General features: G+C 40.1%; 1 protein-coding gene across 2 annotated transcripts; it reads left to right on the top strand.

The window, feature by feature from the left end:
- The first annotated feature begins 1,154 nt into the window (after positions 1–1,154).
- LOC119026655 (nucleolin-like) lies at positions 1,155–10,654 on the top strand. Of its 2 annotated transcripts, XM_037111109.1 has the most exons (5): positions 1,155–2,929; positions 3,048–3,138; positions 3,326–3,700; positions 9,144–9,597; positions 10,327–10,654. In XM_037111109.1, the coding sequence occupies exons 2-4, from the start codon at positions 3,051–3,053 to the stop codon at positions 9,557–9,559; spliced, it is 879 nt and encodes a 292-aa protein (XP_036967004.1). In that variant the 5' UTR covers positions 1,155–2,929; positions 3,048–3,050; the 3' UTR covers positions 9,560–9,597; positions 10,327–10,654. The 2 variants fall into 2 exon arrangements, with proteins under 2 accessions (XP_036967004.1, XP_036967003.1); XM_037111108.1 differs by having other exon boundaries at positions 1,155–3,138; positions 10,327–10,653.
- Positions 10,655–15,139: the final 4,485 nt, after the last annotated feature.

Below are 15,139 nucleotides of genomic sequence, written 5' to 3'. Positions count from 1 at the left end.
AACCGAAAAACAATTTCTGGCACAGGTCGTCGTAGCGAACACATAACATGTAAGATGCCTCGGAGCGTTTGTCTGAAACTGTTCTCTCTCTCGATGCAAACGCAGGCCAAAACCACTTTGAAAAATGTTTTCTGAGTGACACGTCAGTCGGTTTGCCGTAACCTCAGGACACGGCTAACAGTTGAAAGACAAATATGTGAAAAGCGAGGTGGAAAAGCTTGTTTTTGACGGCCTTGCCACTATCTCAGTCTGCCCCGTCTCTGCACAGAATGGGCTTGTAGCTGCGTATAGGCTGTTTTATATCCATGACAGCCCAACACCATATAGCCAGCTACTACTCACAAGTGTCTCATTCTAAAAAGTCCATGTGAAAGCGAGCACTACATTATAGTATTATTCTTACACCAATCCCTCACAGTGGTCAATGTCAATACCCTCATATCAACTTCGCCTGGTTCGCTTTGACAATCCCAACTCACAGAGCAGTGTCTGTGAGTGAGGAGCTACTGTTATGAATCTTGTGAAGTTGTTTTCTCATGATGAATTGTCTTGTCATCTCGAGAAAACAGCTGTTATTCCCTAATAATGACCAAAAAAATGACATCAGTTAACAGGTAAAGTAAAGTTGTCACGGGAAAGGAAAGCAGCAGAAACAATGTTTATAATAATAATAATGATAAAAATAATAATTTGTTGCAATTTGTTGCGGTCCTAAAACCAAAAGCTTTAGTCATCCTCAGCCAACTACAGCAGCAGCTTATCATGTTGTATTAGTGATTTTACTCAAAGGTGTTATCGATAACATTCAGCCACTAAATGTGCCACTCCATCTCCTCCTTTCCATTGCATCCACGCCATCCAAATCACCTGCCCCCATCTTAAGCGGTTGTCAGTTTGAGCACCAGCAACCCAGTGCATTGCTAACTTACACTGGAGATATTAGCAAGAAATCTTGATTTTAACATACAGTGTGATACAAGTTTATACTATTGGCTCACAAACCTTGTTAGAAGCTGGAACCAACACACAAAACATGTATTTTGGACCTGACAACATTTTAGAGTCATTGTTTCCCAAGCACAATAATGTTTTTTTTATGAAAAGAGATACTTTTATTCTGCACCTTTCTACTGTCAATGTATTAATTTATTTTTTTAAATTGATGTATCTACATAAAAATGTCATCAATATGACCTTTAAGAAGAGGCTCTTAATACTTCCTTCAACTCTGTGAGAGACACATCGACTGACGTGTCATCCAGCGGTGGAGCCACGAGTCAAAAACAAACATCAGAAATGTTAAAATTCAGCTCCAGGCATGTCCTGGACAAAGAACATACAGTGATGTTGTGTAAATTTGTAGAGACTCAGTGGCAGAAACCGGTTTTCTGTCTATGAAGACATGTTTGGTAAAACTTTAGATGTAACTTCGACATCAGGTTAGAAGCTGTTGCTGTGTCTGATGTAACGCTGATACTTCCTTGAGTATAGTGCTGGTAAGTTCCACATTAGTAATGGTGATCGCTTCCCTCGAAGAGAGCACATGTGAACACAATTCACTGGTGATGTAAACACAGATCCTAATTTAACCGCAGTGCTATGCTACATCAGGATTTTTGCAAGTTGAAGCTGCTTCAAACTGTTCACATGGCTTTCATTGGTCTCAGCCTGATGGGTTTAAGGATGAGAGTCAAACAGCAAGCACTGATCAATGTTGAGGCTTCCGCCTCCATCTCTCCATCTCTGGGATCGACAACCAATGCCAACTTGACCGTCCGCTAAAACTCCGCTTTGCAGCTTTTGTAAATGTTGAGGCAGTATAGCCGTCATAGGGTTTTAGTGAGAAAAATACTATGAGGCCTATGCTATGACTTTGAAAGGTTGTGGCTATTTTTGGCCTTTCAAAAATCAAAAGCACAAGAGGAGACATGGAGGCATACCTCTATGATAACTTCAGTATTTTTGATTTGTAAATTCAACATTCAGTTATCGTTTTTATCTAGGACTGCTATTTGTGTTCATGAAACAAGAGAGCGTGGTGCTCTGAATAACCCAACAGATTTACTCTCTTTTACTTGCTCTTTGTCGCTACGAGTGACATTTTATATTTCATATTTATACCTATGAACACACACTTTTTTCAGTCTGGTCAGTAAAATTCATTTATATAGGTAAAATGAGTCACTTCAAAAATGTTTTCAATTAAGCAACTGATCTTTATCAAGAATCCCAATGCAGGGTAATTACTCCAGACATGCTCTTCACCTTCCACATCATCATTTGAAACCAGATCAGTTAATTTGCCTCAGAGCATTGGCCAAAAACAGTAAGAGTTGAAAAAGAGTTATTAGCTGTTATAAGTCAAACAATTCTCACATTCGTAGCCATAGTCGTACCAACTGCTGGCATATAATAGCATAAGAGTGTCTGAAAGTTAGCAAGTCCTGATTTAGTTGCCGGCTTATGACGAGATACATTTTTTCCAAAGGAAAAAAAAATATGTTAATGTCCTCAGACTCTTACATTATAGTGTGATTTAAGGGAGTACTCAATCAAAAGCCAAGGCTCTACATTAAATGCCAGCAGGCTTTCTCATGCATTCACAGAGGGACTTCCAAACATAATTTCCATCCGATCAGTCTTTAACAAGAAAAATGAATATGAAATAAAATACAGTTGTTTACGTGATCCTCGGTGTCACTACGTGTCTCTGCTCGAAAGGTGGCTGTGCGTTACATCATTTGCCTTGGAGCATGTTTGTCACAGACCAGCAAAACATGTGGTGACTTTTCATTGGTTGAGCTTTGTTAATGAACAAACATTCTTAGCTGAGAAGCACATATATATTGAAGTTGCATCAGTTGGAAAGTCAAAACACTCCTGACTTGAGTTGAAGTTCTGTGGACCTGAGAGCTACTGAAAACTGAAGGTAAATACAGCATCTTTTTTTAACTCTTTATTCAGACCCACAGACTGAACAGCATCTGTTTCTAACTACTCACGGACCATTTCACAGTCTTTTTGTATGTTCTGATGTTTCCTTTCAGAAAATGAAGATCCAAATTCTCCTGCTGGCCTGTGCTTTTGTGGCAGCGATCAGTGCCGCACCATCAGGAGATGATTCTGCTAAACCCAAAGGTAACTAGATGATAAACTCTGATGTCATGTATCAAGGAGCATGTGCACTACATGTGTCATACACAATGATGCTTTGTGTGATTTCTCTATAAAGAATTACAAAACGGGATAAGTTCTTTGACTAAACGGACAACTGTTTGAGTATCTGTCCTTTCTCAGTGGATGCAATTACATGTCTTTCTAACAGCCATCAATGATGAGGTTAAAGCTGAAGTGCCAAAGCCAAATTTGGATGTCGCTGAAGTGAAGGATGAGGATTCTGAAGATGATGAGCCCGACATGGACGAGGATTCCAAGGATGATGAGCCCAACATGGACGAGGATTCCGAAGGTGATGAGCCCGACATGGACGAGGATTCCAAGGATGATGAGCCCGACATGGACGAGGATTCCGAAGGTGATGAGCCCGACATGGACGAGGATTCCGAAGGTGATGAGCCCGACATGGACGAGGATTCCAAGGATGATGAGCCCGACATGGACGAGGATTCCGAAGGTGATGAGCCCGACATGGACGAGGATTCCGAAGGTGATGAGCCCGACATGGACGAGGATTCCGAAGGTGATGAGTCCGTGAATGGTGAGCTCAAGAAAGATGAGCCCAAGAAAGATGAGCCCAAGAAGGATGAGCCCAAGAAGGATGAGCCCAAGAAGGATGAGCCCAAGAAGGATGAGCCCAAGAAGGATGAGCCCAAGAAGGATGAGCCCAAGAAGGATGAGGCTGAGCCTAAGCCTCTTAAGTAAACACCTGAAATGGCAGAATCCTTCACAACTTCTTTCCTGTGAGTCACATGTATACATCATTTCTTCTCATACTTTTCCAATGATTTATGCGTGAAAAACTGCATGCCTGGACACAAAATATACTCGATCTGAGTTGGATCATCATCTGGTCAAAATGCTTTCTCTGTCTTGTCTTTTTACATACCCTCTGTTGTTTGAAGTCAGTATGCAACCATTACTTTTGCCATTGATTCTTCTTAACCTTGTACCTATATATCATGTGTGAATACCTGCACACCTTTAATTATACAGAAATTCTGTGTACTATTGGAGTAAAAAGAGATAACAAGGCAAATTTAAAATAATGTGCATGTGAGTTAGTGAATGATAGTTTGTGAAGTAGTCAGTTTTTTAATGTGGTTTTATCTTTTTTTTTTTTACCTGTAGTCAACTTCTGTAATCAGTCAATTCCCAATTTGTTTCTTTCTCTTTCTCTTTTTTAATCTTATAAGACAAATATTTAAGTTGGCAGCGTGATGCTCACGTGTTCCTCGCTCAATGATCAACATATCTGTTCTCAGGACAAGCTACTTAATTAGCTTTCATTTATTTTTGTAGTGATAAGTACATAAACATCTGTTTTTCTGCTCAAATGTAAATTGAGACAGAATTAGGATCCGACTGAACATCCCATAGAAAACTCGGACTTACCAGAATGCAAGGTAACATTTAAGCTCATGCCTTCTCGTCTATATACTCACCTGTATCTGTATCTGCTCTTCCTCTGCAGCCCTCCGACTAACAACTGATCTTCAGCTTCATGGGTGTCAACATGATGACCACCACGACATGACAGCGCATTAAAACCAGCTGAGGCGATGTCTTACAGGGATGGGATCAAATAAAAGTGATGAACTGAAGTATTTGCCTGAGTGTCATTATTAGTATTTTCTTGTGCTTTTTACTCATTAAGTGTTTTTCTGTGTATTATTATTCTGTGGAGTATTATTACATCCGAAACCCCAAAGGTAGCATTTTCTGTATCTTTGCTATGTTTTAATTCCCACAAACCTGAAATTGATCCAAAATGAATTCTAAAAGGTGTCCATTAAATTAAACTTATACAGCGCTGTGAAAAAGTATTTGCCCCCTGACAGATTTGTTATCGCTTATTTGTCGTGTTTGCATGTTTCAGATCATCAAAGAAATTTTACTATAAGGCAAAGATAACCTGAGAAAATACTGAATACAGTTTTTAAATGATGATTTCATTTATTAAGGGAAATAAACTATCCAAACTAACCTGGCCCTGTGTAAAAAAGGTAATTTCCCCCCAAGCCTAAAAACTGGTTGTGCCACCCTTTGCAGCAACAACTGCAATCAAGCATTTGCGCATGATTCCTAGGAACTTAAAACTCTTCAATCAACAATCAGCTCCATGGTTTTTGCCAATGTTGAACAGTTGATTGTTCTCTGTGCACCAGTCTGCATGATTGCTGATTTCCTCCTGATAGGAACTCTCATCCTTGTTAGTAATGTGGCCAACGACGGAGGTGTCATCCGTGTACGTCACTTTAAAGTTTTTTTGATGTATGGAAGCTCAATCATGGGTGTACAGTGTAAACAGTAGGGGGGTGAACACACAGCCCTGGGCGGGCTCCAGTGCTGAGTGCTAAAGTTAAGGAGGTCTGGCTGCCAATCCGTACTTTCTGGGTTCTACTTGTTAGGAAGTCTAAATATCCATTTGCAAAGAGTGGCAGTCAAGCCCAGCGTCTGAAGTTTTCCAATCAGCCTGATGGGTAAGATTGTATTCAGTGCTGAGTTGAAGTCAACAAATAGCATCCTGATGGAGCTGCTTTTATTTTCAAGTTGTGTGGAAACTGAGTCAAGGGCAGTGGATATGGCATCCTCTGTGGATCTGCTGGTTCTGAAAGCATACAGGTGAGCGTCCAGGCTGGCGGGGATGTTGTCTTTGATATGTTGGACAACCAGTTTCTCAACTCTCTTCACCAAGGTGGAGGTGAGAGCCACAGGATGGTAGTCATTAAGAGTAGACACTGCAGACTTTTTTGGTACAGGGAGTATGGTGGCTGTCCTGAGGAAGGTGGGGAGAGTCTCCTTTGAGAGTAAGATGGTAAAAATGCCAGTAATAACATGAGCTTGCTGATTGGCAGGTGTGAGTCTTCTGACATCCGCTGTGGTTACTAACAGTGTCATGTCCCCCTGAGGCAGAGTCTACTTTACATCTTTGTTGAGTCGATCAAAGCAAGCATAAAATGTGTGTAGCTCATCCAGCTATGTGGCCTCAAACATGATTGGGGCGCTCCTCCTTATGTAGGCTGTGACATTTTGAATCACCTGCCACATATCTTTAGTGCTAATGGTCCTGATGTGTCTTCTGGAGAGAGCCCTCTTCATTTGAGTATTTTCATTAGTCTTTGTCCCGTACATTTTGAATGGATTTCACGCAGCCGCAAAGTGAGCAAACATAGTGAGTAATCCCTGGAAGATATGTCATCAGAAGCTTGTCCTTCCAGAGAGATGTTTGGGGAAGAAACAGGTTTATGATAGGAGATTCATTTTTGGTGATATGTTTTTAACTCAGAGTCGTTTTGGCTGTTTGTATCGTCCAAAAAAAATACTTTGAAGATACAGCTTACCCAAAAAACAACACAAAACAATAAAAACTAATAAAAAGTCCACTTAGTAAAAGAGTTGACTCATGAGTCTCATTCCGAGCTCATCAAATACTGACACTTTGGGGTGGCAGCCGACCCGACGTACGATTCCGAAGCATCAGTGTCTGATAATTTGGGAATGATATTCAGAAATCCATTTTCTTACAAAGCGGACCTTTAACTTTGGACTGCACTTGGTGATGCAGTATTTTGATGGACACTTTTACCAAATCATAGTTGTGCATCCTCCCTGTAATGGCAATTGTTTGAGTAGGATTCTTTTAAAGTTGTAAAACCAATGTTTGTATAATATCATTTAAAATCAAATGTCACATTATCTTTCATCAAATACCTTGAGATTGATACTGCAACAATATAGTAGGGATGACTATTGGTACTTTTGCAAAATATGAACACAGTGACATTTGTCCTGGGGCATGTTTGTCACAGACTAGCAAAACACGTGGAAACTTTTCATTGGATGAGCTTTGTACTGTATGAGCTTTGTTACTGGTTTGACGCGTATGGCTCCTTTGGAAAAAAAGGTGATGTCATGTATCTCTGTGATACGTCGCTTCTATCACCCAGCCAATGTCCATCAAATCTGACTGGAACACACACCTACAGACTCCTTATGAAGTAGATTTTTTTTTCCAAACACTATCTTTGATTGTGGCTTCTTGACACACCATAGTTTATTGTCAAATACTAAAAACCTTGGGTTGGCTGCTCGGAGTTAATGTCAGTATTTGAAGGCCTGGGGATGAGAGTTCACAATCAACTATCTTCCTCCAGGGAGTTACATTTTGATCCTTAACATAGGATACATGGAGATAAATATAAAAAGAAAAAAATGAAGCCTGGTCTTGCAATAGTTGAAATAACTTGGGAAATAGATTCACCCCGGTTTTGAAATGATAAACACTAAATATGGTCATTTTATACAAGTGAAGACAAAATTTGCCAAATTTTTGGTCTATAACACAACATATGATATATATCTGAATATTCTGACATCTCCTCAGAAGGACTTCATGAAAGGTGCGACTGGCAACAAAATCAAATATCACAATATTCTTGACCTGAGATCTCAATATTGATACTGCAGCATCTTTGTGCAAATGACTGTTGGTACTTTCATAAAATACAAACACAATGACATTTGCCTTGGAGCATGTTTGTCACAGACCAGCAAAACATGTGGCGACATTTCATTGGATGAGCTTTGTTACTGGTTTGATGTGTGTGGCTCCTTTGGAAAAAGCTGATGTCACATAACTCTGTGTGCCAAATTACGTTGCTTCTATCACCCAGCCGATAACCATCAAATCTGATCAGAACATACCTACAGACTTCTTATAAAGTAGCTTTTTTTTCCAAACGCTATATATGATTGTTGCTTCTTTACACAAGATAGTTTATTGTCAAATATTAAAAACCTGGGTTGGCCGCTCTGGGTTAATATCCGTTTTTTAAGGCCTGGGGATGAGACTTCACAATCAACTATCTCCCTCCAGCGAGTTATGTTTTGATCCTTCATCGTAGAGGACATGGAGATGAATAAAAAAACAAATAACTTAAGCCTGGTCTTTCAATGATTAAAATAACTTGAGGAATAGATTCATCCTGTTTTTTTGAATGATATACAAAAATATACAATCATTACATTTTTTCATGAGCATTTTTTACTGTCATGAATACTGGCTATATTGTTGTCATGAACTGAATCTGACTGAAGTCAAGACAAAATTTGCCAAATTTGTGGTCTATATCACAACACATGATATATATCTGAATGTTTTGACATCTCTTCAGAAGGATTTCATAAAAGGTGCAACTGGGCGACAAAATCGAATATCATGATAAGACTTCAATGTAGACAATGCTGCATGTTTACGCGAATGACTGTTGGTACTTTTATAAAATACAAACACGATGACATTTGCCTTGGAGCATGTTTGTCACAGACCAGCAAAACATGTGGTGACTTTTCATTGGTTGAGCTTTGTTAATGAACAAACATTCTTAGCTGAGAAGCACATATATATTGAAGTTGCATCAGTTGGAAAGTCAAAACACTCCTGACTTGAGTTGAAGTTCTGTGGACCTGAGAGCTACTGAAAACTGAAGGTAAATACAGCATCTTTTTTTAACTCTTTATTCAGACCCACAGACTGAACAGCATCTGTTGCTAACTACTCACGGACCATTTCACAGTCTTTTTGTATGTTCTGATGTTTCCTTTCAGAAAATGAAGATCCAAATTCTCCTGCTGGCCTGTGCTTTTGTGGCAGCGATCAGTGCCGCACCATCAGCAGATGATTCTGCTAAACCCAAAGGTAACTAGATGATAAACTCTGATGTCATGTATCAAGGAGCATGTGCACTACATGTGTCATACACATTGATGCTTTGTGTGATTTCTCTATAAAGAATTACAAAACGGGATAAGTTCTTTGACTAAACGGACAACTGTTTGAGTATCTGTCCTTTCTCAATGGATGCAATTACATGTCTTTCTAACAGCCATCAATGATGAGGTTAAAGCTGAAGTGCCAAAGCCAAATTTGGATGTCGCTGAAGTGAAGGACGAGGATTCCGAAGGTGATGAGCCCGACATGGACGAGGATTCCAAGGATGATGAGCCCGACATGGACGAGGATTCCGAAGGTGATGAGCCCGACATGGACGAGGATTCCGAAGGTGATGAGCCCGACATGGACGAGGATTCCGAAGGTGATGAGCCCGACATGGACGAGGATTCCGAAGGTGATGAGCCCGACATGGACGAGGATTCCGAAGGTGATGAGCCCGACATGGACGAGGATTCCGAAGGTGATGAGCCCGACATGGATGAGGATTCCGAAGGTGATGAGTCCGTGAATGGTGAGCTCAAGAAAGATGAGCCCAAGAAAGATGAGCCCAAGAAGGATGAGCCCAAGAAGGATGAGCCCAAGAAGGATGAGCCCAAGAAGGATGAGCCCAAGAAGGATGAGGCTGAGCCTAAGCCTCTTAAGTAAACACCTGAAATGGCAGAATCCTTCACAACTTCTTTCCTGTGAGTCACATGTATACATCATTTCTTCTCATACTTTTCCAATGATTTATGCGTGAAAAACTGCATGCCTGGACACAAAATATACTCGATCTGAGTTGGATCATCATCTGGTCAAAATGCTTTCTCTGTCTTGTCTTTTTACATACCCTCTGTTGTTTGAAGTCAGTATGCAACCATTACTTTTGCCATTGATTCTTCTTAACCTTGTACCTATATATCATGTGTGAATACCTGCACACCTTTAATTATACAGAAATTCTGTGTACTATTGGAGTAAAAAGAGATAACAAGGCAAATTTTAAAAAATGTGCATGTGAGTTAGTGAACGATAGTTTGTGAAGTAGTCAGTTTTTTAATGTTGTTTTATCTTTTTTTTTAATCTGTAGTCAACTTCTGTAATCAGTCAATTCCCAATTTGTTTCTTTCTCTTTCTCTTTTTTAATCTTATAAGAGAAATATTTAAGTTGACAGCATGATGCTCACGTGTTCCTCAGTCAATGATCAACATATCTGTTCTCAGGACAAGCTATTTAATTAGCTTTCATTTATTTTTGCAGTGATAATTAAATAAACATCTGTTCATCTGCTCAAAATTAAATTGAGACAGAATTAGGATCCGACTGAACATCCCATAGAAAACTCGGACTTACCATAATGCAAGGTAACATTTAAGCTCATGCCTTCTCGTCTATATACTCACCTGTATCTGTATCTGCTCTTCCTCTGCAGCCCTCCGACTAACAACTGATCTTCAGCATCACAGGTGTCAACATGATGACCACATTATGTACAATAAACAGCATTAACACATTAAAACCAACGGAGGCGATGTCTTACAATGATGGGACCAAATAAAAGCTTTTCCCGTGATAAAATGAAATATTTTCCTGAGTGTCATTATTAGTATTTTCTTGTGCTTTTTACTTTTTTTGTGTTTGTCTGTGTGAGTATTATAACATCCAAAACCCCTAAAAGGTAGCATTTTCTGTGTCTTTGCTGTATTTTGATTACCACAATGCTGACATTGATCCAAAATGTATTCTAATAAGTGTCTATTAAATTAAACTTATATACTTAAGGGTTGTGTTTGTTTATCATAAACAATGCCAGGGTCGCAAAAATAGAAATTGAGTTTGAGTCCTTTTTGAGCTCCATCAGAGAAAAATATTTTTTAAAGGGGGAGTATGGAGGCTGAATTTAGGAGTCTTGCAGCCTTAGAAATGAAGCTGCTCCGTAATCTGGTGGTACAGCAGCGGATACTTTTGTAGCTTTTGCCCAGCGACAGCAGGTTTAAGAAAACTGTGGCTTGTTGGGTGTCATCTTGAAATATCCTTTGGGCTCTCTGCAGACATCTCACTTCACCAATATCAGTGATGCTCTGAAGATGGGTGCCAATGATGATCTGGTCGGTCAGGGTGTTGATGTGTGATGACAGGTTCTCTATCATGGTGATTCCTAGGAACATAAAACTCTTCCACCTCAGCTCCACTGATGTAGACAGGGAAGTGTGTCTTTGATTCCATTTTTAAAAATTCAACAATCAGCTCCATGGTTTTGCCAATGTTGAACAGTTGGTTGTTCTCTTGATGTCTAGGAGTGCAATCATGGGTGCACAGTGTAAACAGTAGGGGGGTGAGCACACAGCTCTGGGGGGCTCCAGTGCTGAGTGCTAAAGTTAAGGAGGTCTGGCCGCCAATCCGTACTTTCTGGGTTCTACTTGTTAGGAAGTCTAAATATCCATTTGCAAAGAGTGGCAGTCAAGCCCAGTGTCTGAAGTTTTCCAATCAGCCTGATGGGTGAGATTGTATTCAGTGCTGAGCTGAAGTCAACAAATAGCATCCTGATGGAGCTGCTTTTATTTTCAAGTTGTGTGAAAACTGAATGAAGGGCAGTGGATATGGCATCCTCTGTGGATCTGCTGGTTCTGAAAGCATACAGGTGAGGGTCCAGGCATGCAGGGGTGTTGTCTTTTATAAGTTAGGTGTCCTGTTCTCCTGAGGCAGAGTGTTCTTTACATCTTTGTTGAGTCGATCAAAGCAAGCATAAAATGTGTGTAGCTCATCCAGCTATGTGGCCTCAAACATGATTGGGGCGCTCCTCCTTATGTAGGCTGTGACATTTGGATCACCTGCCACATATCTTTAGTGCTAATGGTCCTGATGTGTCTTCTGGAGAGAGCCCTCTTCATTTGAGTATTTTCATTAGTCTTTGTCCCGTACATTTTGAATGGATTTCACGTGAGCCACAAAGTGAGCAAACATAGTGAGTAATCCCTGGACGATATGTGACCAGAAGCATGGGTTTGTGATAGGAGATTCACTTTTAGTGATATATATTTAAATAAGAGCCATTTTGGGTCATTTTGTCAAACAAAAATACTTACAGCTCACCCAAAAAACAACACAAAACAATAGAAACTAATAAAAGGTCCACTTAGTAAAAGAGTTGACTTATGAGTCTCATTCATTAATTTGAGTATTTTCATCAGTCTTTGGTTAGTACATTTTGAATGGAAATTTTTGGTCTTTATCACAACACATTATATATATATGAATATTTTGGCATCTCCTCAGAAGGACTTTATAAAAGGTGCAACTGGGTGCCAAAATCAAATATCACAATATTTTTGACAAGAGGCCTCAATATTGATATTGCAGTATCTTTGTGTGAATGACTGTTGGTACTTTTATAAAATACAAACACAATGACATTTGCCTTGGAGCATGTTTGTCACAGACCAGCAAAACATGTGGCGACATTTCATTGGATGAGCTTTGTTACTGGTTTGATGTGTGTGGCTCCTTTGGAAAAAGCTGATGTCACGTATCTCTGTGCACCAACATCTGCATTACGTCTGCTCTTCCTCTGCAGTTGTCACACTCCTGATCTTTACCTCCACGGGTGTTGACATGACAACCACATGATATAAAATAAACAGCATTTCAGCACTATAGCCAACTAAGGAAATGTACTACAGTGAGAAGAGATCAAACAAAAGCTCCTGACGTGATGAAATTAAATGTTTGTTTCAGTATCCTTATTAAGCTAGTAGTGGCGTCACAACCTTACAGGAGTCCGGATAGCTTCCCAGACAGCACACATACGTATTGTAGACGTATGCAGAGGTTATATCTGAAAGGTGTAGTATGGGCAGTGTATGCTAATTGGGAATATGTCGTCGAAGAAACAAGAAAGAAAATAGAAAGAAATTAAATTTTAAGCTAATAAGTAGTAATTATAAAAGCAGTTCAGATAGCTAAAGGTCTGTATAAACATTAGAAATGGTCAGTTCGTAATAGTTGAATGGGGTAAGCTAACTAAAAGTGATGGCGGTCAAACGGCTAAGAGTAATTGATCTAAGGTGACAGAACTTTAAGCATTGCCTCATCTGTGAACATTGACTCACATCAGGTTGGTTTTTCATCAGCAGGGGTGGTTGTTTAAATACTGAGTCAAAAATAATTGTAAGAACAGTTCAGGAAACTAAAAGTCCAGATGAACATTTCAAATTCTTAGTAAAGTAATGGACAAACAGGGTACAGTAGCTAAAAGGCATGTAGGTCAAATGGCGGGCTAAGACTAATTAATAAACAGTCAAAATCATTGGCAAAATTAAATGAATAAACTGGTCCAGTGAAAATTAACTTATAACTCAATAAAATTGTTTAAATGGTTAGCTAAATTAAATTAATTACACTTTTGCAAATGGTTTACTAAAAAGTCACAACTAAACACTTAAAATGGTTAGCAAAACACAATGGATGCACTGTTGAAACAGTTAGCAAGAACGTGAAAAGCAAACCGTGCAAAATGGCGGCTAAACACAGTCAAGTCAGATGGCTGGCAAAAAATGACTGGCTAAAAAGCTCACGTAGTTAGCTAAAAGTACCAGATAAGTGTTTTAAAATTGATAAAGGTGGCTAATGGATAAAAACTAAACAATAAATTGGAAATGTTGGGGATTTGGCTCGCTTGCCCCCCTCCAGGGAATTTCAAACAGCTGGAACGATTGAGGCGGCTTTTCCAGAGGCAGATGAAAGAAAAAGTTGAAAGGCCTCTGTGGCGAGAAGGAGCCAGTAAGTGAGTGACTGACTGAGTGGGAGAGGGAGCAAGGAAAAGAAAGTGGAGGCCACCTGACAACGGGGGAGTTTTTCGGAGTGATTCAGCGTAAACTTGGTGTCCCCGCATACTCAAACCTCCCAGTCACCCTCTTCTTCCAGCAGGAGATGCCTCAGCAACAGAAGTGGAGTATCCCGTTTAAGAAGGTTGCTTGTGGTGCATTGCAAGAGGCCTTGCCTAGATGGTGCGCAGCGGCACACGGGGCGGTGCCTCTGGGCTGAGATTCCTGCCAGGTCACTGCAGGTGCTTCGGTGGCCAATTTAGTGCCTCGCTTTTCTCCTTTTGTGATTATTTACAGTATTTCACCTCATCTGAACCTCCAGCCGAGGGTTGTGTAGAGTGTGTAGAGTGGTGTGGAGAGTGGTGCATCGCTGCGGCACGGCTGGTGGTTTGCCTTTACTTAGAGCTCCTCCTGCTGGCGGAGACTCAGGTCGTGCAGGTTTGTTTTCCCTTTTTCCATGTATTCCCATTGTAAATAAATAAAAAGGTGTGTGTGTGTGGGAGGAGATAAGGTCAGCACTCCTGTGACACGTACCACACACACACACACACTGCTCTGAGAGGCTCAGCAGACCAGACAAATGAGCCCAGACAGGACATTGCTGCTAAGATTCACAGTGTTGCCTGAAGACAGTCAGGTTCCAATAAATTGTAGAGGCCCTAACACATAAGCTCCATAAATAAACCTGCTGTCACTCCCAGACTGATTGAAGGAGAGTTAAATATTGGGATTAACACTTGACAACTAGATCTACATTGTATTATTGTGTAATAGAGTGGTGCAGTAATGAGTCCTAAAGCCCAGAACTCAGTCAGCTCACTCAAATCTAATTGGTTTTTGGTTAAATGTCTGAAAAAAGGTCATTATTTACACATTTGGTTCGATGGCATAAAATACATGATTTAATGCTCCGCAATTTGATTATAAGGTGCTTGCCTGTCTTAAAAACCGTGGCTGCTAGCAAGTGGCTAAATGAGTCTATACAAACGTTGTCGTGGACACTAGATTGATGTGCTTACCAGTCCGTCTTCACGCACCGACTTTGGTTCCAAGCGATTCCAACTCTAACTTCAAAACACGTAGCTTGATCAGTTTAATCAAAATATGCATGATTGTGTCACAGTGGTGATGTTTAAGTTGTGCACTGTCAAGCTAGGCTATAAACAGGACTTTATTAAAAGGTCCAGTGCTTAAGGACTTTAGCAGTAAGGTTGCTAATCGTGACTAACTGAATACGCCTCGTCTCATATTATATGTAATAATTAGAAACTCTATGTTCCATCTCTGCCCCTAATTCCTACATATTGGACCTTTAATGGTTCAATTCTCTGGTTCACTTGCTAAAACAGGGACTGCTTGCTGGTATTTCCTCTCTCGCCTGTGACATTCAAACATTGTAGAGGTGGAAATACTTTTAACACA

Source organism: Acanthopagrus latus, chromosome 10 (assembly GCF_904848185.1).
Source record: "Acanthopagrus latus isolate v.2019 chromosome 10, fAcaLat1.1, whole genome shotgun sequence".
Classification (NCBI taxonomy): domain Eukaryota; kingdom Metazoa; phylum Chordata; class Actinopteri; order Spariformes; family Sparidae; genus Acanthopagrus; species Acanthopagrus latus.
The sequence above is the reverse complement of the archived record's forward strand: the minus strand, read 5'-3'. Positions and strand labels throughout refer to the sequence as shown.

Bases quoted from the DNA above. Each gene is read 5' to 3' on its own strand.
- LOC119026655 (XM_037111109.1), top strand. From the start codon at position 3,051: ATGAAGATCCAAATTCTCCTGCTGGCCTGTGCTTTTGTGGCAGCGATC. The intron at 3,139-3,325 runs GTAACTAGATGA...TCTTTCTAACAG, and splicing joins TGATTCTGCTAAACCCAAAG to CCATCAATGATGAGGTTAAA. The intron at 3,701-9,143 runs GTGATGAGTCCG...AGGATTCCGAAG, and splicing joins CATGGACGAGGATTCCGAAG to GTGATGAGCCCGACATGGAC.